At 41.5% G+C, this 22,359-nt stretch overlaps 1 protein-coding gene across 10 annotated transcripts in view; it reads right to left on the reverse strand.

The window, feature by feature from the left end:
- Positions 1-22,359, reverse strand: part of SRGAP2 (SLIT-ROBO Rho GTPase activating protein 2) — a 119,160-nt gene that overhangs the window by 20,539 nt on the left and 76,262 nt on the right. For 7 of the 10 annotated variants that reach the window (XM_054803718.1, XM_054803723.1, XM_054803722.1 and 4 more), the window contains 9 exons: positions 19,217-19,441; positions 17,476-17,577; positions 16,405-16,602; positions 11,802-11,886; positions 9,005-9,032; positions 7,053-7,083; positions 5,020-5,080; positions 3,050-3,127; positions 1,050-1,184 (listed from right to left, as the gene is read on the reverse strand). In XM_054803718.1, the coding sequence (XP_054659693.1) occupies positions 1,050-1,184; positions 3,050-3,127; positions 5,020-5,080; positions 7,053-7,083; positions 9,005-9,032; positions 11,802-11,886; positions 16,405-16,602; positions 17,476-17,577; positions 19,217-19,441 (943 nt within the window). The other 3 variants (XM_054803719.1, XM_054803725.1, XM_054803729.1) reach the window with 2 other exon arrangements.

Below are 22,359 nucleotides of genomic sequence, written 5' to 3' on the forward strand. Positions count from 1 at the left end.
TCAATAGCTCTGGCACAATAGCTCATTCAAGTTAGCTTAGAAAGGTGGGTGGTTAAAAAAGAAATTGTATAACACTCAAAGGAAAATTAACATAGTTAAAGGGTGAGGCAAAAAGCTCTGTGTGCAGCAGCCTACTGAGAAATAAGTGGGCAGCATAAATCATCTCAGAAGGGAGAACTTATTTGGAAGCAGATTTTACTTTTCATATAATGCGAATTCAGCTCTGTAAAGGCATTTATCAGGAGAAGAAAACCATGAGCCATTTTAGAAGCAGTTATCTTCTGCTTTACTTCAAAGGCTGCCACCGCAAAGGGCATTTCACTACTTTGACAACAGAATCATTCTGCGATTCTGAAGGACATGGCAATAGTCAGGCCACTTAAAATGAGGTTGTTCCCATACAAAAATGACAAACAACCCTCTGCCTACCAGAACCACCTTTAGAAACCATCAAAAACGTTAACAACTCGATTGCTGTCATGGCTGATATTCTTTAACAGGAGTCAAAAGATGGCCCCTCGTGGTGATGAAGCTAAAAGGTATATGGCTACTGCCCCGCCAGCTAACGAGAGCATGCGGAACACAGAAGCGTGCAGCAGACATACACCAGTGTATACCTACCAACGCCACGGACAGCACACAGGGCAAGAAACCCTGATCCCAGCTTCTGAGGGCACTTCTGACACCTTCTGATGAAAGGCCTTAAAGATCGTTTTTCGGAAGTGGAGGTTTTTGTTTTAGTCTGTTTTAAAAGCATCCTGTCACGAAGCAGTGTCTCGGAGAAATCCATGACACAGCCCTTAAAATCTATTAATTTCTATCTCCTTGCTCATTCATAAAAAAATTGCTATTAGAATAAAGATGGCTTGGACCAGGTAACTGCCCAGACTCTTGACCAGCAGAGACTAGGATACCAGTGCAACATAAACCCCACCGAAGTAACCACAAAAAAGCTTATTTTGGAGTCAGGAAAAAAGGGGAGGGGAGGAGAGAAAAGTGGGAGGTTAGAAAAATTAATCCTATTTCTTTTCAGATCTTCATATACTTACTGACACAGGCAATCAGATCATGAAAGATATCCTTGGGGAAGAGGGGGTGCTCCAGCCCTCGAAAATAGAGCTTTAGAACTCCTGCTATTGAATCCATGTCATGGTCATTCTGGTCCCCAGCCAACGGATCTTCTCCTTCATGACAAGCAAAGAAAAACAGGCAAGAAAATCAGAATACTGGAGAAAAGTATCAGACTGGAAAGATGCACCTCGGCTGGAGAAACGGATTTATGCAGCACAAAGTTAATCCCACCTACTCCAGCTGCACTACAACCAGCGTGAGGTAGAGAGAGAGCTCTCCTGTGTGTTGCAGTAGAGAAGGGAAGCCTCTGACAGCCGTCCCTGGAGACCTGGGGCAGCTTTCTACCACGCAGACTACAGCCTGACACCGGAGCGCCTGGCTCACACCGACCGAGGGTGGTGTTGCTCCGACAGCAGTAGTAACACTTCCAGGCTCTGTGCTCCAGATATTTCGGTATGGTGTGAACTTCACAGATCCACCACAGAGCTGAACGTTACAGGAGCAGGTCTCTCTGCAAACTCACAACTGAAACGCCAGTGGAATCAGTGCACGTGTGAGAGGCCACTGAGCATCGTGCGCGTGGCTCAGCAGGATGCAGACGTCTTACGCAGAATTGGCAGGGGTGCGCGCGTGTGTTTCTGGGACAGATAATTTGTCACTGCAGATATGCCACAGTTTGTCCGTATTACAAAAGAAAAGATGGCCACTTAAGGAGTTGTTCCCTAAGGAAAACTCCCTATCAGATATAATTAGATTTAATGATGGGGCAATCCTCAAATTGAAGCTATATATATCCATTATGTGACTGAAATTACCAAAGCTTGCCTATTATCTTAATAACACACAGGATAATAAATGGGCCACTACAAACCAGAGCATTATCCTTGATATTAACTGCCACCAAGGGTTCTGGATGAAGTAATAAACTGCAGAGACGTTATTGTTAACTTTGTCAGTTCTGTATATCATATGCTTTACAGAGACAAGCGAGATGAAGAAAAAAAAATCACCTTTTTATTTCTGCATATTAGTGCTGGAACAACTGGCTATTTTCCCAAGATGACTGGTATTTCCTTTATTTAAAAAAAGAGGTCTTTCTTTCTGATATCAAGCCTTTACCTGCAGCCTATGATACACACTTCTGCTTCCTCTGTTCCCGAGGATTTTAATTCTCGGGTGGATGGAGATGAAGACAGGCAAAATTAGGTGCCACTTTCCATACATGTTGTCCATCAAACTCATCTTTCCCCAAAAGCAAAATAAACTTGCTATGCCTAAGTAATTACTGCTTGTCTCTTCCAAGGGCAGGCGTAGAAACACATTGACTATATTCCTTTAGAACGATGTATTCAGGGAATTAACACGAGCCCTGTTGCTTTCAGTGACCCAAGCACGACTGGGGAGATGGGCTGCGAGGATTGCCTGAAGAGCAAGCTCTTGTGAACCTGCTCTGCTAGGGAGAACAGCCCAGCTAGAAGCTGATGAGTCAGGAGGCTCCCAGCCGTTCTTTGCCTTTGTATGGAATAGTTCTTCACATAGAAAATCAAATCTATTAAAAGCTATGTCAAGTTACTCTCTCGCTTGCTGATATTTAGAATAAATGTAGCCAAGCTGTGCCTTGAGAACATGGAAAAGCCAGAATTTCATCACAAAGAGCTGGGAGGAGAGGGGAGGAAAAGGCAGTTAAACTCAATAATGAAATTCTCTATATCCTTTAGTGTTAAAAAATAATCAATAAACTATCAGACATGGGAGAAGATTGAATTCAGAATATTTATTTACAGACACTCTACAAGATATAAAGCACAATGCCAAACAACTGAGTGTTCAAGGTTAATGAGCACTAGAAAAGTGTTTGGACTAGACTCAGGAAACACAAAAATCGAAGGAACAAAATATAGCAAGTTCCATTCAAAACACACTACTTCAGACCACTTAAATTAAAACATTTGGCAATAATTTCCGAGATCCTCCTTACCTCTCTCAAATGCATTTTTTATGTCATTTACTTCAACTTGTGACCCAGACACTCTGAATATCCCCTCATGCTGCAAACCTGCAAGACAACAAGAGATGTTGGTAATGATAAGATAAGCTGGCACCTTCATCAGCTACAGCATATATGATACAGGAAACATAAGCAACACAGGCAGAAGTATGCTGTTTGAAAAGCCGTCTTTCCCTTATATGTCCAGGCACATACAGAATATGAAAAAGAGAACTCAGCACCACAGAGAAAAAAATATTAACCCTTTTTTGTAATCTGACAGACTAACTGGGTTATAACAGCCATGCATGTTATCTTTTACCCTGAGGGATCCCAAAAGGATTTTACAACCCAGCGAAAGTCATAAACTAACGGTATATCAGTCAGAAGTAAAATATGGCTAACTACACAAGGAAGCAGTTTATTTTGCAAAAGCGATACCACAAAGGCCCTGAGCAAATCAGCCAATTGAAACAGAAGCATTTAATTACCCCAGCACGACCTATCAAGGGGTTTAGGATAGTCTTTAAGACATTCCTGCTAAAAAGTAAGCGTTAGCAACGTCATTAAAAGCAATTATCAAGCAGGCGAGATGTTCCAATATACTGCCATCATAACAATTTCTGTTGGTACATGTAAGATGAGCAACAACCGTTACAAATCAACTAATGAACAGAGTATGCGCTTCACGTAGGGAAATCAACTCCCATTCATTCAAAGCCTTTTAATTGTGAAGTTTCTGAAACAGGGAATGCTGCAATGTCTTTGCTTTATTTATAATAATGGCTATAAACTAATAAGCTCTCTTGAATGCATCTGTGGCCTCCTCTTCTCAAATTCTGCGACTGTATCGCAACGCAATGAAACCTTAGCAGGACTGTGGCTAAATCTGGTAGCTGAGACACACAGAGCCACGAACAGTGAGAAGAAACAATCCCAAGTGCAAAGAAGCAAGAATGAAAACGACATTCATCCCCCACCTACGCAGCAAAACGGTTAGAAATGTCAGGCTACCTCCAACAAAACTCATTCCTGCAATGTAAGTGCATCAGGCAAGCAGTTTTATTTCATTTCTTCTGCCTAAAGTGGATTTGTTGTGTAAAAACACATACCTTCTAATTACAAACTGCACCTGTAAGATGTATTTTTGCATTCAGAGCAAAAATCAGTTGTGGCTGGTTGAAAATCTTTCTGTTGGGGAACTCAGCTAACCCAGGAATATAAGTCTAAAAAAATAAAATCTCCTGATGGCCCCGATTTCGTTCGCATCACAATGTGGTTTCTATGGTTTTTCCAGCAAATGTCCAAGTATGGTCTTAATGAAGGATTATAGCGCTTAGTTCTTCCAAGTGATGATGAGAATGGGACTCTAGATTATAGTTTTTACAATGGTAATTAAACAAGGAAAATGAAACAGGACCTGTGTCTTGGTTGATGAAGATAAATTCAACCTCCTTCTACATATGTTAATTAACAGCTGTTTCACATGCTACTAACAAATGCTATCGATTAAAAATGAAAACAAAGTACAATAAACAAAATCTTTTACAGCATTCAAGGATGTGAAGTTAACCTTTGAAACAGGTATAAATCATCTCATCGCGGCAATAAGCAATTAATTCACTACTTGACCTCCTACATTCAAATACTTAAGAGTATTCCTCCTCCTCTAGGAAAAGCGTGATTATTGTTGGTGAAGGCCACATTTCAGGGCTCAAAGCAAGGTGAGTGGAGGTGAGGCACAAGTGGTTTCTAAGGATGGGAACCTTACTTTATGCAAAACAAAAGGATATTGTTGGAAGAACGACATTTGCAAGGTCAGTTATTTGGAAAAGTGATCACACAGACAATACCAACAATATAGTGCGACTTACTTTATATTGCAGTCTCTTGGATTCCTCTGCACAAGCACCATTCATTTTATAGAAATATCAGAGGATACCTTTTGTTCACACACTCACCGTGCCTGCTAATGAATCGTATGCAGCTCTCCACGACCAGGGGAATGGCTTGTGAGGAATCCTGTGCAAAAAGAAATTTAAACAAGAGCAGCAGTCAGAATGCAGAGTGATGGTAAAAGTGGAAGGGGGGGGAAGAAAATAAAAGAATGGAAAGCAAATTTGTCCTCTCATCTGTCCTCTCATCTGTCATATTCCACTTCCACGTGGTTCCAGATGTGTTTAGGAAATAGCACGTCAGTGCCCTACGGTCACAATCCATTCAATAAGGTGAGAAGGTGCGCCATACAGGAGAACATGGAAAAGACTGTCCTGAGTCCAAGGCCCAAGCACAGTAAAATCTTCTGGATGGCCAGTTTCCAGCTTAAACAACATTCATTGAGATTTTCAGTACGGAAACAAGCCTTTACACCTCCCTAGTCTCTGCTTCGTGGGGTCACAGATTACTTTTCAGACAACTGAATTTCTGCGATGTCTGCAGTTATTCCTCCCCTTTTGGGGAACGGCACCTAAGCAACAGAAGTGCCACAGTTTGCTTAAGGTCAGATGCCAGTGATTAAAATTACTATGTAATTAAAACTACCAAGTTTCTGTTTATGTATAGCCTCTTCTACAGAAGCTTTGGACAGCAATGCCTAATTTATATCCAAATGCTCACTTGTTAGGATGCTACGATATCGCATTTCAATCAATTCAAAAAGATGACAGTCCTCTGCTCGAAAATACATACATATAAAAACCAGCTCACCCCTTTTCCTAACTTGTTTAGGTTTAATGGTTTGGTTTTGGGTTTTTTGTTGTTTTTTTTTTTTTTTTTATTGAAGTGTCATAGAACTTGGTAATATAGTGACAATAATTTCTCTACTAATTAGCCATAGCCAGTTAGAACTAGTTTTCTATATGCTGCATGGAACATCACCAATTAAGAATACTTCAGAAGCCATCCTGCCGCTCGACTGGCCCCCAAGGACATGCTTTATTAATAATCACCCAAACAGCATCATAACCCCCCAGACTTGTTTTTGAGTTTGACAGGAGGAACACAGAGAAGCACACAGTCTGGGTCGCCAGCAGAGATTAAAACTCCCAGAGCAGTTATGTTTTAAACTGTTAGGTTGCAATCAAAAAACCCCATTAAAGTCACACGCAGGTGATCTCGTGTAGGTTACTGCGAGCTGTGGATTCAGTGTTTGCGAACAGATTCGGTTTTAATTTAGGTTTCCAAATCAGAGACTCGAGTCAGTTCTACTCGCGTCAGAATATGCTTTGAGACATCTCTCAAACTGCTTGTGAAAATGGCAATCAAATCACACACACATACTCCATTTTCAGCGTAGGAAAGGACCATTTTTAGAGCATAAAGGAACAACCATTTAGCTCAGAAAATGAGAAAGGTTTGACTCCGCACACCAAAACCACGACTTGCTCTCTTACTTCATTTCCAGTATACAGAAATCCTAAAAACTACAAAGCAACACCCCAGGACAGGCTGTATGAAATAAAATTCTAAGGTAAATTTTGTCTTTACAGTATCAACAAGAAATATTTTGCTTTTTCCCCATCTCAAAGAAACACATTTTAGCTCATCAGGTACTAAAAAGTAACAGATTATCCACCACAGCCAGGGAAACAAAGCATTGCTGTTATAAGTCTTTATTTCAAGAAGGCACAACAAGCAAGCAGCTACCAGTTTGATAGCAAAAATAAAGGGAAAAGGGACAAAGAAACAACAGCAAGAACCCCAGAAACCATGGCTGCCCAGACAGCTCAAGGCTGTTCGGCATTTTTGGTTCCAGGTCTGTCAAAAAAAACAGAGCAAAATTATTTTTAAATTTTGTGAAAGAAAATGAATCAAGGCTGCGGATCTGCGTTTTATTGATTTCAGTCACTGAACGAGCAGACGCCAGTTCCACTCCGAAAAGGTCCATGTAAGAGAGGGGGAGGAAGGATAAACACACTTGCCCGTTTTCCATCTACCCTCCTCTACACAACCACACACGTACCCCCGTCTCGCTACTTAAGGGAATGTTTCTTACCTGCTTCCTTATGGTGGAGCTGCGCCTGCCGCTGGTGAGATCAGAACAGCCCATTGGTGCAGGAGGGAAAAACAGAACAGAAAAGTCAAGATAATACTCTACTAGCACCGGTTTGTTCGTTCGTATTCCAAACCCCGCGTATTTTGGAGGAGGGAAGGAGCCAGATATACAAGTCAATCATTATGACTTAGTCTCAGTCAATTCACGGAACTTCAGAAAGATTTTAAGTGACTTTAAATCACTAAAAACCTGCGATAGACACCAGGGAGTCCAGTGCTTTGACAAAAGATTACCCTTGACATTTTAATTCCAGCCACATGGAAATCTGTTATAGCGGGCTCCTTGTTCAAGATGAAGTTTGTTATAAATTGCACATGGCTGTTCTCTGAAGGAGCCGCTTTGCAGAGGGGAGAAGCAGGTGGGAGCAAACGGGTTCCCACTGTGCTGTGAACATAGTTTATTATCATTTCTGATAAGACTTCAAATAAATAAATAACACACCCCACCCCAAAACACCAGCACACCCTAGCCAGGCTAAGCCTTTTCAGTATAAACCACGATGGTCTCATTTATGTTGGTAGATGTTAATTGTAGAAAAATGGGAAAAAGCCTTCCTTTACCAGGATTGTTCTCCTCAAAATTTATTACTGGGGTTTAAAATTCCTATAGTTTCTTGTAAAAATGAAGTATGAGAGATAATAGTAGAGAGGCCCCAATGTATCATTCGAGCCAATTCCCTGCTAGGGCAGATGGCTGCTGAATTATAAATAAGGTGATTAGAACTGTGATTTTTAAAAAGACTGTACAATGTGTTAATTCAGGGGAAATTCCTTTTATAAAAAAAAATCAAAAACACTGAATGAAAAAGAAATCAGATTCCACGGGCTGTCACAGACAATAAGGTCTATTTTAAACTATTAGCCGTAATGATTCTTTGATATTCAAAATTGTTTCATGATGAATAATATTTTATTATTACAGATGTCAGGCTTTAATTAGGACCTGTCAGCTTTGCTTTGCTGTAAGGAATGTGAAAAGTAGTAATGACTCCAGATCGGTAGTAATCACCTTCCTTTTGTTAACAAGGCAAGATGATGCACAGCCCCTATTCCAGCTCCTCGTGCCCAGCGGAGCCCCTTGAATCCATCAATTCGGGGATGAAGATTTGTTATGTTTTATAAAAACCCCATCAGGAGAAACTTAGTTATGGTTCTGTGATTGGTCCTAATTATAAATGAAAAGTTTATTCTCCATGACCTCTGTACTGCTGCGATCCAGTTCCACGGCACAGCCGAGAGCGTCAATGGGATAAAGAGTTTTCCGATTTACGTTACTCAGCCCCGTACACCAACCACACAGATAAACCCTGCAGGGTCACTGGGCTCACCTCCGTTACAGAAATAGAAATGTGTTTATAAAAATCTTAGTTCAAAGAACACTTCTCTGGGTGACAGTGCCAAATCAAACCCCTTCTCACACCTGCCCATCCCCTTCCCAATCTGGATTCAATGCACCAGGGCAAGAAAAAGTGCAAGACCTCCATGTATCCTTTTTCCCCCCCTCCCTTCGTTATTTTTAACCCCAAAGAGTTTCCCAACCTGTTGCAACAGGCGGCCCTGCCAGCAGGTGTACGGTCACAACTGTGGCGCTGCAGAGCGGCGACAAGCAAGGAGAGGTGTGTAAGCAGGCACTGCGTCAAGAGAAATATTCATTCCTCGGCTGCCCGGAGGTTACTAAACGTACGTATAAGCTGCACCACCCCCTTGCACTGATGTAGGTAATAGTGATGGTATTTAAAGACACATTAACCAGCAGGAATCGGCTTATAAATTAGCTAAATTAATCTCTTTTTCTAACAGATATGTATCCTGGGCTGGTAACTGATCTGGAATGGCGGTGACCAATTTGCATCACATTTTCCTTAAAAAAATGATTCCCTGAGCCGCACCTACCTGGCGAGCGAGCAGTCAGTCCTTTGACCTGTTAAGACAACAAAGAAATACAACATTATGAGAGAGGAACAGGAAAATACTTTCAATTGTTTTGTAAAGCCAGTTTTGGAAGGCGGTGGAGGGAAAAAAAAACAACAAACAAACCATGGGAGAGGGAGGGCGCAGCTCTGCGGAGCCGGCAGTGGCCGTGTCCCCCCACTGAAGCCCACCCCGCCGGCACAGCTCCTCTGCAGCCGACCAGGAAACGCAGCAAAGAGCTCAGGCTGCCCGAGGACTCTTTCTTTGGAAAGTATTGTTTCTGAAAATTACTTCCCTGTGCATTCTAATTGTTGACTTCTGCTGCCAAAAAACTGGGCTTGTCAACCTCTCCCTCCCTCCGCCTTCCCAGGGGAACTGGTGGGGCGAGAGATTATACTTTATAAAGCCACTTAGTAAGACTGAAAACATTCACAGATTTGTTAGCCCACAGACTGAACGTGCTGGCATTAAGCTATTTTGGGAGACAGATGTTTAATGATATTTTCCACAAACATATTTATAAAAAATGTTCCATTAACTTGCACTGAGTTTGCAAGGAAGCGGCCAAGCTAACGGCTACTGCTAATGCAGGCATCGTTTTAAAAATAGCACAACAAGGAGTAAGAGAGACAGAAAACTAGTATGTGCCTTTGGGAATTGTACAGGCCAGATCTTTTGTTGGTGTAGATCATCATCAGTGAAACCATACTGATTTACAATAGCTGAAAATCCACCTTCCCTACAGTTGTCTTCCTGCTCCTGGGGAGATGGAAGAATGAACGAGGGAAATGTCTAATTGCTGATGGTTGACAATTAGTTGAACACATCTCGATAGCCACTTTCCTCTCCCCATGTAAAGCCAAAACAGTGCATAATTTACATGAAAATGTTATTCTGAAGCAGAATTTCCAGCCATCTGTCCCATTTCCATCATAGAATATTCATATATATAAATTACATGGCTGTGACAACATCAAGGGGCTCCTACATTAAGGTGACAAATGTGTACAGTAGGCAGGGACATAATTACTTTAGATAGGAAGACTTGCTGCTATTTTTATTACTGGAACTTGTCATCTTTAGATTAAGGTAATTTGCAAGAGGACTAATAAATGTCACCTGAGGATGGGGCAAAGAAGAATAAAAATGGTAACAAACCCATGAATTTTCCAGGGACTGAAGACATGCAGCTGTATGCACGTTTTTCAGTAAAGCTTCTAACCATGCTCCGGGGACTTGTGAAAGGAATTTTATTTGCTCATTTCCCAATTAAGTGACATTTTATGGATAAGCCTAGGCACGGTCCCCAGTTTATACCATTAACCTGCTAACGCGGTTTTGGAGACAAAATGTACCTCCCTTTCCCAACTCCTTTTGATCTCACAGATGACAGAAGTGATTTTTTTTTTTTTTCTTTTTCAGAAGCTGCTGGAGCTCACCCTGCCACACACTGGGTCCCTTCACAGAGTGACTATGAAAGCTCTGGTTTGCAAACCAACCAGAAGAAAACAGAAGCAGCTTTTAAATCTACATAGCAATACAGAAATCACATTTAATTTCCTCTTCTTTTCCCCCCACCACAGCTTGAGATGGGTTCAAGGGGCAGGCAGGTTAAGAGGAAATAGGTCTCGGTATGCAGAGGTCAGCTATGATCCAGGAATGTGATTAGTCACAGGGGCAGCACGGGTGTCATTTGGAGATATTTAGAGGCAGAAGAAAAATACCCCAAGGACATAGATCTTTGGCTTCATCCACCCTTTTTACAGGACAGCTGAAGAGACAAGCAACTTTAAGCAATAAAGCACAAAACGATGACAACGACCTTTCCTTACCTTCTAGCGGTTTGGGTCTGATAAACACGAAACACTTAATTACTGTAGCAATAAGTATTTTAATTTTATAGTGCATTTTTAAACTGAAAGCGAAGCACTTCAAAGACCACATACTGTTTAAGTTTTCATTTAGAAGATTTGCACACCATAAACTGTGGGAAGTCCAGTTAAGTTACGTATGAAAACATGAGCCCTGCCCCAGCATATAAACCCAGGAATGAGTTGAGCCATTTTTTGACCTGACATTTAGACTGTTAAAACCTTCTCCTCTCCAAATACAAGGCAGGCAGGTTTCTATGGAAACTTGGATGCATAGTTTAAGCATGTTTGGCCAACAGGATTTGCCCATACCATGGAGGGAAAGAAATCTTCCTTTGTTCTGACGCTCATAGCAAATGCATATTAAGTTCTGGCTGTTGCCCCTTGCCTAATGCCCTCTAGATAAGCAACATATTTTACATGCTCTGAGATTTGTTTGTTATTCTCCTAATAAAAGCCTGTGCTTACATACATTAGTTTGGTATGGATTGAACCCACAGAGGTGAGAAGCACTTAATCTACCTCGCAAATGAAACTCCTGACCAGCCTAACAAGGCAATACTTCCCAGTAAACTGGAAATCACAAGGTTCACCCCCAATACAAAGTACTGAGAAGCAGAATGTGCGTGTACTGAGAGAGGACAGGATGACTGAGTACGCATATGCTTCATTTTAACAAATAAATGATGCACATTAGTGATTCATTAAGCATTTTTTGTTCACCATTAATCAAGCAGCCATGTAGGTCATTTACCTTCTCCATCATGCAGATCAGAAAAATAAATTCATAAAACATGAGCACGTCCACTTGGCATCAGTAATCCAAGACCGTTACACTCAGTCAGCTGACTAATTCAATAAGCGCAACAGCCCGGCTAATAGCAGTGACAAGCGGGTCCCAGACTCACTTTCTCCCAGGGTCTTCTGGAGAAGGTCGTGTTTGGCTTGGAGCTTCGTTATCAGGTTCCTGCCTTCCAGATACTCCTTCATTTTCTGGGAAAGTGGAAAAAACCAAGATCATGAGTGGGCAATTAATTTCTTTGATTGCATCTTTAGGTTACTGAATTCTGAACATAATGCTGGAGTACAGAATCACACTGAAATTTATGGTGCAAAAGATGCACCAAGTCCCCCTGGTTCATGTATCTATGCCAACCTGAAGCTCAGTCCATACATATCTGCAGTGCAATTTCTATTGTTTCGCTGTGGAATCAGCTGAATGTTTGGCATCTTTTTGACATCTGAGAAGCTGTCATGCATCTCCTCCCCAGACAGGGCGAAATGGAAATGCGCTTCCCTCGCGCGTCACAGGCAACTGAATGAGCAATCTGTTTTAACAAACTAAAAGGCTGCTACTGTGCTTATTCTCTCACTTAACCTCTCTCACCCCACTTTACTTGTCAAACAGCGTGTCTGCCTCCACGCTGGATGATACACAGGGTTGCAGGGGGGGCACGGGACAAAACAAATAAAGATATTATTTAAGTTCAGATTTGTTCTCTCGGTGAAATATTATACAATCATGCAGTCATTTCCCCCCACTTCTTTGTGATTTTTCACAGCTCTGCAAATGCTCTTTCATCTCTTACTTTGCAGTTCAGAACAGCATTATTTATCTTCACTGTGTTGCAGCGCATAAAATACTCTGCTGGATGGTCAGTTGTCCACATTGTAATTAGGACATCTTTAGACTCAAAAACACATAAATGGCACATAACTCTTCAAATACCACAGGTCATTCTTTAGGATGATGAGATATTTTAAAAATTCAGCTAGCAAAATGAACACAAAGAAAGGATTCTCATTTCATAATGAAATGTTCCGGTTGTCTTCAGCCTTCCCCAATCCTATCCACTTTCTTCCAGTTCTGGGCTGGTATTGCCAAATTAGCCTGAAAATCCTTAAGGTGAAAAACAGTATTTGAGCAATGAGAGTGCCTGGACCCTGCTTGTCCTACGCAGGTTGTAACAACAGCAGCCTCCGTGCAAGATGCAAAGAACCAAGAAGAACATATACGTATACTCAGCAGTACTGAGGAACCGCCCAGGATCTAACGAAGTTTCCAGTGCGAGCTCTCCAGCAGCAGGGTGTACCGACATGAACGACAGAAACGGCTGGGCTAGGGCTTTAATTAACCGCCAAAAGTCTGTGGTTTATGTCCCTTCAGTTGACAACATTGGAAGAATAATTTCACAAGAATTAAGTCCCTTTGGAGACTCTCAGCACTTCCTGCTTCCTATACTGATACTTTGTTGTTGTTGTTTTTAGAAGAAAACAGGAAGCATGATTACTATAGCAAAAAAAAAAAAATTTAACCATATTTTTTGGAATTTTTTGTAGAATCTGTTCGCCAAGCCCTGACTATGTATTTAGCTCAATCAGTTAAATTTTTGCATCAAATTTTGACAGAAGAAAACATGAAGACTATAAGCTGCAAAAATAACCAGACACTTTGAAGCAGGGATTTGAGGATAAATCCAGTTCTGGGAGGTGCCAAGCTCCCCGTCTCAAAGTCACAATCATGCAAAGAGACGGAAGGGCTAGAAGGCTCAAATAGCTCAAACAGAAGCTTAAAGATTGGCAAATCAACTTGATTTGGAAGAGGGTTAAGCTTCCCTTTGAAGCAGATATAAAAACTTAAGCTCAGCCTACCGGTGGCTAGGGCTCAGCACGGGGCAGGGGCACGCTGCTGGCACTCGCAGGTGCTCTGGCTTCCACACTAAGACATCACCTGCCCGCAGACAGGTACCAGGGATGGTTTCAAAGGAGAAAAAGGAAAGGTTCCTATCCCGTACAGTATTTCATGCGTTCTTTCTGTTTCCTCATGCCTAACATTCTGTGCCCTGCCGGTTACAAGTACCCTTATGAAAAAAAAAAAGTGATTTCAAAATAAGGCTTCAGGCTTTTTTCAATGAATTACAAAGATCCATTAGCATTTGATTTCTGGCTTAATAAAAACAGTAAAAAAAAAAAATAATCAAACTACAGGAGAACTCCTAAGGATTTCATTTCTGGCAGAGCACAGCTGGAGTCAGACTAAGTACAATCAGACACAAAGCAGGAGAAACGTCCTCAAGTCACATTATTTCTGCATTGTAAAAATGAAGAGGTGCAGATCTGTTATTAGCCAGAGACAGCGAGCACTTTGCACCTACCATCTCCTCAACACCACAAAACTTTGACACCCTCTCCAAGCCCAAACTCATTGCAGTATTTTTCCAGCGAGAAGCAGCTGTCAGGCGGCATACTTAATGAAGCGAAATGCGAACTAGACCGTATCTTCCTGCCTTGTGGGAAAGGAGATTGTACACTTTTGAGGATATAAAGAAAACCAGTTTCTGCCACTGTCCCGTATCCTTAACTGTGTCTGATCTGGAAAGCCCAGCAAGTTTTCCTTCCTCCCTCCGCCCCCCAAGTACAACTTCCAACAAGGCACTGGATTGAAGGAGCGGGTGAATCACATCCCCGCTCCCCTGCACTGCCGCTAGCGCCGGAACGTGGGAACAGTGGCACATTGAGACACCCAGCACGACACTGCTGAAGGACTGATTAGCAGGGGAACTTTATATAATACCTACCCGGGTCTTAAGGGTTTGGTAATAATAAATTTACATTCATTTCTACAGCACTTCACAGAATGAGCATTGTACTGGGTTTTAATCTTTCTAGAGGGAAAAAACCCAACATTTTGACTAAGAACTAAAATTATCCCCTGTTTTAGAGGTAACAAGAATGAAATCATTCATTCCTCTTCCCACTTCCCAGGTGGGGCGGAGCGCCAGCTGTGTTACAATCAGCAGTATGCCCTCGGCACTGACAGGCATCCTCACGCTCGCTCCGACTGTGCTGCCCCAGGAAGCAGGACTGTAGCCACGGCAGCGGTGGTACCCGCCTGCCAGGGGCCCAGGACACATCCCTGGATTTCGGCTCCCTCAAATCACTGCTGCTTCCTTGCTTTAGCTCCCTGCATTAGCTCCGTGCTAAGTTGATCATTCTTCCTATGCTTGTCACTGGCAAGGGGAAGTTTAAGCTTCTGCTCTGCATACAAATCTTCCTTCAAAGCCCTGACAACAGAGCAGTCTTGGCATCAGCGTGCAATGAGATGCCTCTAGTGGAAATACAGCTTTTACCGGCGTGGAGATACTACAGGCAGTACTCCTTCAATTAAATTCCCATGGTGGCATCACTATATTTACCTAAGAGCTCTGCCTAGCCAGCAATGCAGTACATGGAATTTCCAACTCGAGTTACATAGTAATACAAATATTCTTTCAAATTAGTATTTTTCTTTCAGTCCCTATCCCTCAGCGTTTAGGACATCATAAGGTATGAGGGGATTTACATCTCTATTTTGCACTACACTTAATTTTTTTCCCCCCACACAAAGAATGCCTCGCCCATATCGCTACACAGCTCTGCCCTCAGTCTCGTTAATACTCATCTGAGCTTTTTCTCCTACACTGCAAAATCTGCTCCTTATGGATTCAAAGCTTGAAATCCTTATAAAGGATATTTATAAGTCTGGTCAATACTAGATCAATCAATCAATCTGCTTGCTGAGATGGCTCCGCAGTCCTGCCAGGATCTCACTGCTCTGCAGCAGGATACTAACACAATGAAACAAAAAATATCATCCAGATAAAGTCCTGAGTTCAGTCTCTATTTGAACTTAACAATAGTCCCTCTCTAGAGAGGGAATGCTTAAAGTTCAATTAAAAATCATTTTTCTTTTTTCATCACCCTGGGCAGGGTGGTCAATCCGTTCTTAATTGAATCAGCTCCTCCACCCACATTTCTCAATAGCCAGTTTCACCTTCTACAAAGGCTTTTTAATTTTTTTTAAGTCAAGGCCTGAGAGAATCCATCCTTCCAGCTTGTGTAATTTGCACAGAAACTTCAGACTTTTAATCAGCAACACCATTCTTGGAAGAGGAATGTAAAGGGCATTAAGTACAGCAAAGGATGCCCAAAGGAATGACAAAGTAACCAGGATAAGAGGTATGATTTTCATCTGCTATTTTGAAATATTTTCAAAATGGAAGCAAATTCAACAGTTTAACATAAATCTAATCTAGGAAAAAACACAGATTCTATGATGAAATTCAATATAAAAAGCTCTTAGCATCTTGTAAAAATGCATCGACACAATTAAAAGCTAATGGGAGCTGAAATTGTAAGATGATAATAACAAGAAATGCAAGAGCTAAATGTTTAGTTCGTAATGTTTCTGAAAATTGATATTTACAAGCTATTAAACAATTCTTGTTTAGATGCAGAAGAAATCAAATTTTACACAATTTATCCACAGACTAAGTTTGCATCAACAAAGGTATCCCGATACATTTGTGAAGAATTCAAAAAGTGCCCATTTTTAAACCCTAATATCCTTACTCTGCTTGTCCAAAATCAATTACAGAGGCATTTTTGTAAGACAATAGCCTCATTTTGCACTCTCTTGCGATTATAATTCTAAATACTCTGATGTGCTCATACTGAAAATTAACTCCTTACTGTGAAATAGAACTGCTCTGTCTCCTGCTGGTTGGCCCGTCTCTTGGCAATGCTCGGTTTGCTCATGAACGTTTCCGAGACAGTGGATTTAACCGACTCCATAGAGTTGCTGTACTGAAAGCAGTCAGAGACGTCGAAGTCCTCTATCGTGACTATATCCTGGATTGTCTGGAGTGTAGCTTCCATAGTCTTCTTAACCTGTCCAGCAAGAAAGAGAGTACTTAAATGAAGATAGTATGTTGCAAGTAAAAAACAGAGGTAGTAAGTACCCTGGAGCACTTTACTAATAAACAGATATTACTGGTTTCACATCCTGCGTGTAAGTAATGTGCAAGTCTTGCTCATTAACAGCACAGCCCATATACACAAAGGGCTGGCAGCACACAGAACCAGCCAGGAGTAGGAAAACAGTTGTAATCTTACAAGCTGGGATCAGGAGATGGAAGGAAGTTTAACCTCAAAGCAAAGAGTGCTGGAACACAGATCTTATCATCATCTTCTGTAGCTACATCGATGGGGCATCAAATGTTAGATATTAAACCCAGGACTTTGCGGCACTGTAAATTTTTACCAAAGGCCAGAATCAACTTCCTAGACATAAAGGAGTTGCAAATTTTGCCTGAGGAGGATTAAAAATTCTTGAACACAAAGTTGCAGATAAGGTATTTTGACCTGTCGCAAACAAATGCTATTGATTCCGTCTTCTCACCTTAGATGACCAATTAAACAGAAATTAGCTCTTACCTTAGGTTATGCAAATTCACTGTCTTCACTTCAAAACATTAAATTCCTGTTTTTCTCTTAGCTATCCAAATACAACTTTTGCAACACAGCCAGCCCTATTGACTCAAGCATGGGAAAAAAGATACGTGCAGGTATTTTAAAGGATCCTCTCCATGCACCCACGGTGAAATCACACAGTAATATACTGCTGGCTTCAGTTGCCTTACCCTTCAATTTTACCACAAGCCTTCATAAAAGAGGATCAGAGAAACTAGATTCTTCCTTAATTAGGCCCTACTCCCCACTACAAGTAGTAAAAAGGTTGTTGATTTTGGTTGTTTAGCTCACCTCTTCATTTTCAATCTTAAGCGTGGATAATCTAGACTGTAATTGCTGGCACCTCTGCACTAACTCACTCTGGACTGGTTGTTGGGCACATAGCTGCGACTCCTGGAAGAGAAACAGCACGTTTTCAGAGGGCTAGGAAACAAAACCTCACATAATCAAGAACACTGCAAATAGTTAATTATATTATTATAAACAAACATACTCTAAAATGCTTAATTTTAAATCTTTGTAGCCCTGGATTTCAACCAGTGGAAAAAGCCTGTGTTCTACTAAATTGCAGTTCACTTTCTGACTCTGTGAAAAGCGAGCGAGAGAGAGAACGTGAACATCAAAGAACAACTAGAAAAAATTAGCTACTTTCAGTGATGTAAGCTCGTCACGAGTTTTGAAAGTCTGAAGGTCCTCTTATCACAGATATGAGGCAAAATCACACCCTAAAACCTCAAGGAGAAAGAAGCATGCTTGTTAGCACATCAAGAAAAATTTGGTTCAACGTATTATCCAGGTGTCCTGGAGCAGGGGTATGAGTGGCTGAACTACCTGTATGCTACAGCAACAGGTACGATTCACTATTTAATGAATGCAGTGAAGTCAAAATAAAAAAAGAACAGGTTAGGGACCTGTCAAATATGCCAGGAACAGTGGGCTTCCCTGTACTGGTAAGAATTAGTCTTGTTTTTCCTTTTAGTTTGGTATTTGGGTTGTTTTTTAAAGGAAAACATTGACCTCATTGCATAAGGATATTGCTTAAAGACAGAAACTGGAACTGGAGTTTTATCACGCACCTGCACATATACCATCATCTATTCAATCTGGTATATGCAGGACCATTGCAGCATTTATAAGCACTTATTCGGCCTTGAGAAGAACCAAGATAAACGATTCAGCAAAGGTGAGCTGTTAAGTGAATGACAGTCTGCAGGTAATTCTTTTTCTTCCCATGATCTTACAGGATACTACGAAGGCCCAGGAAAACCGAGAAAGGTCATTTGCAGTCTGAGAGTTTCATTTAAGACGGAAGAGACAAAAAGGAGCCTTAACCGGCGACTGTAAGAAGAGGCTGGCTGCAAAAGACCATCCTTACAGTTCTTCCTCAGCATTCAGGAGGATAATCTAGAAATCCAACCAATTAACATAAATTATTACATCGTACTTGTGTTCCCATTTAGATTTGTGAATCGGTTTCAGCTTGTGCAACTTTAAACAGTTCCCAGATGAGTAACCACATCTTGATAAACCTATAAAGGGAGAGATTTTCATTGCCAAAAATGAAGTCCTCTGACTGCCTTGTCTCACAGTGAAGATGCATAATGCACTTCTACGAACCATTTGTGCTCTAAGATTAGACACTCAAATGCCTCAAAAAACACCATTAAAGTCTTGTTGCCCCTTCAAGTCTTTAACTTCAGAGTCTGTCTCAGGGTACAGGGGTTAATGTGGTTTGAACGAGAGGTTAGAAGAGCGTTTCCTATATACATTTAGTATCACACCTAATTAAGCATTTTCATCTTCAGTAGCTTTGAGAGTCAAAAAGCGAGAGCCAAACATATTCAGACACCCATGCCATGAGCCACTGCTTAATCTTCATGTCAGCTCCCTTTCTGAGGCTCGCCTCTACCTCCCAAAAATAGAGCCAAACAGGTGGCCTTTTAGTGGCTCTATCTATCAAAGACGAGGGAAGTAAACAGGCAAAGCTGCAAGTGTTTACAGAGCGAGAGCCGGAGGAGGAATATAAACTGACCATATCACCCATATGCGGCTGAAACTCGAACTTCATCGGCGGACAGAAGACATTGTTGTACATCTCCATCAGGCGCTGCTTATCACTGTTGGCATCCAGGTTCTCGACAGCGTTTTCAATGGCATCCAGGCCCTCGTGCTTGGACTGCTCCAGGTTTAGCTCAGCAGACAAGAATGTCCTGAGAGCTCTGTTGAGGCTGGCGTGGTATCCCAGGTCACAACACTGCTGGAAAAACACATACAATTCTATATGAATAAGTGAAGAAATTCTGAAATGGAAATTAAAATGTTTCCAAAGCCAGAAGTTATATAAATGAATAAGAAGTCGCGGGTATTTTATCATCTTCTGGGTACCAGAGCGGTCCCACATCCCTCACTGATCGCAGAGGCATCTTGAGTAGGGGTCCTCAGAGTTGGCCATAAACAGAACTCTCAATCCCATACAAATTTCAACAGCATGTTATAATTAGTTGCCAAGACAAGAGCAGCTTGAACTACCATAATAGTTTGTGGAGTTCTCATGGAATACTAGAGATTTCACTTCACACTGTTAAGAAAAAAAAAAAAAAAAAAAGAAAAAAGTACCCTAGAGGTGGGTCTGTCCAATGGTATGGCAGCATATTTCTTTAAATTCTAACCTTACTTTTAGGGGCATTGATTCCCACTGAACACACTCCAAAATCCTTAAATAAAATTATTCAAATTAAGAGAAAACCAAGGCACTAAAGTACTATCTGGAGAAATAAGACACAGGATTTGGATCATCTGCAAAGGTTAATCTGCATCTAAATTATTCCACCCAAGATACAGAAAACTGCTTAACTCAGTGTACTTCAGGAAGCAAGAGCATGACCTGTACATCACAGGCATAAAGAATAGAGTCATCCAAAAAGCAAGCAGTGATCAGTTGGGATGACTTCATTGCTGGGGTGAAACAGAAGAGCAAAAAAAACTTTCAAGCAGAAAGCGGTCGTGGTCAAGAATTTCCTGGCTATTACTGACACCAGGATGATGTCACTGGAAGACAATCAAGCAGCTTCATCTCCACCATGGCTGCGCAGCCAAGTCTTAATGTTTCAGAAGGGAGAAAGGCGCTTTTCATTAGCTGATCAGAAACAGCCTGAATTTTTCAGACGTCTAATATAGTGAGTGAGAAAGGAGCCCACCTTCTTGGAATTACAAGCAACATTACATACGCTAGGAGAATATCCAAAAAGAAAGAGACCATCTGCTTGATTGCTGTGCTGCTCTGTAAGCAAAAAATTCACATGAAATCTCCTCCTCACCCATCATTTGAGTCTCATCACTGTCATTGTGTGCAAACGCAAAAAAAAAAAGGGGGGGTGGGGAGGGAGGGTGGAGGGAGAGAGAAGAGAGAGCAACTACTGAAGCCTTCCCTGCTTTCACAGGATTTCTGTCACCAAGTGCTGCTAGATGCCTGGCTCCTGTGCCAGCAAGCTGTGGCAGGTGTGGAGCCTCGTAAAAAGAGCTGCAGTTGCTGGTTAGGCTGGAGGCAGAAAATTAAAGGACATTACATTTAATCAGAAAGAATAAAAACTAGCCAAAAAACCCCAAAAGACGCTTGATTGAGATTTTGCACGTGTGGAAACAGCCTTAGATCAGCAGCCACTCAAAGCTACTGCTTGTTCGCGTGTCCATTACTGTGCCATCCCCTGCAAAAATTCGGTGAAAGCTAATCCAAGTTGGGCCAACAGTCCAGCCAGAATTAGGATCAGCTCAGATTTAACAGGAGCAGTCGCTCCTTTTCCCCTCCTTAAGCGAGCCACACGGTTGCACACCCACCCAGGGTGACCAGCTTGTCCTCCAGCACAGATCCGCATCCGGAAGGAAAGCCCAGCTGCTGCACAAGGGGAGTTCACTGGTGGGACTGGGAAGTCGAATGGGACTTAATGTTTTACACCCCATCTCGCTCAGCAGCAGGGCTACATTCAGACAGCAACGTTTTTTGGCTTTATGTTAGTAAAGCTGGTGACAGAAAACATTTTTCAGCCCACTCCCCCACTTGAACATTTTTAAAAGTCTGGCATACCGTATTTATAAATGTATCAGTCTTGCCATTCCTTTTCTGGGTTATATAAATGTTTGATGGAATCGTTCTCCAAGGAAATCAATTTTTTATAAGAATTTAATGATAACTCATTCAAATTCACTTCCCAACATGACAGCTGATTAACCCTTTGCCAGTTAGCAGTTTTCAAACAGGCCCAAAATAGAAGAGTTAAGGAGAAAGAGGCCTCTGTTTTAAAATGCAATTTACATTTGGAAGGGAAAGTATGAGATCCTGGAGTAAGCAGCGGTAGTACACCTATTCCTAGGAGAGTAAAGTAAGCTGTAGGGCTCACACACACACACACACGCATTTTTATCTTTTTTTTAAAATTCTGTCCTAATGACCCTTACATAAATATGAGTTAATACAAACTTCCCCATTACTGTAATATTTCATCAGCATCAAAGAGCTGTCTCAGTCCCCAAAGTCAGGAAATTCAAAACTACTGGGCCATGTCAGGAACAATTTATTGCTCTTAACTCACAATGAAGAATTAACTCACTGTTATCCTTCCATGCACACTGGAGGGGGAACATAATGTGTTGTATAAACATGACAAGTTTAATGCCACCTGGCCTAACACAATCTACTTATAAGTAACTTTGAAGATTGCTTTTACATTATATTTCAAAATTCAATACCATCAAATGATTAGATCAAGGCAAAGAATTAAGACCTGGCTTTAAAATCACACTTTTATTTAAGTCAGATGCTTCAGATAACCATCACTAGTTATAATTGTTAAATTGATCCTTCAGGATCAAAGGCATTAGTAAATCTATATTCCCTGTGTCTTAAGAATGAGATAACTGAATTCCATCTCCTGTGCTCCCAGGCAAGTCCCACATTTTTCCGTGCCTTCTGAAAACAGAGCAGATAATACTTTTCCTTTAAAGATGATGAGAGCTTGCAATGTAGCGTTAAATCGAACGCTTCAAGGAACACAAGGGGGTTTACATGGGCAAGGACTCACCCGGAGTCACGGTGGCTCCTCTCCAGAACAGCGACAAACCCCTGCGCTGCAGAACCTTGGCTTCGTGTCTTGCACCACTGCCTAGCGTGCCCCAGACAGT

This window comes from Grus americana, chromosome 25, assembly GCF_028858705.1.
Source record: "Grus americana isolate bGruAme1 chromosome 25, bGruAme1.mat, whole genome shotgun sequence".
Classification (NCBI taxonomy): Eukaryota; Metazoa; Chordata; class Aves; order Gruiformes; family Gruidae; genus Grus; species Grus americana.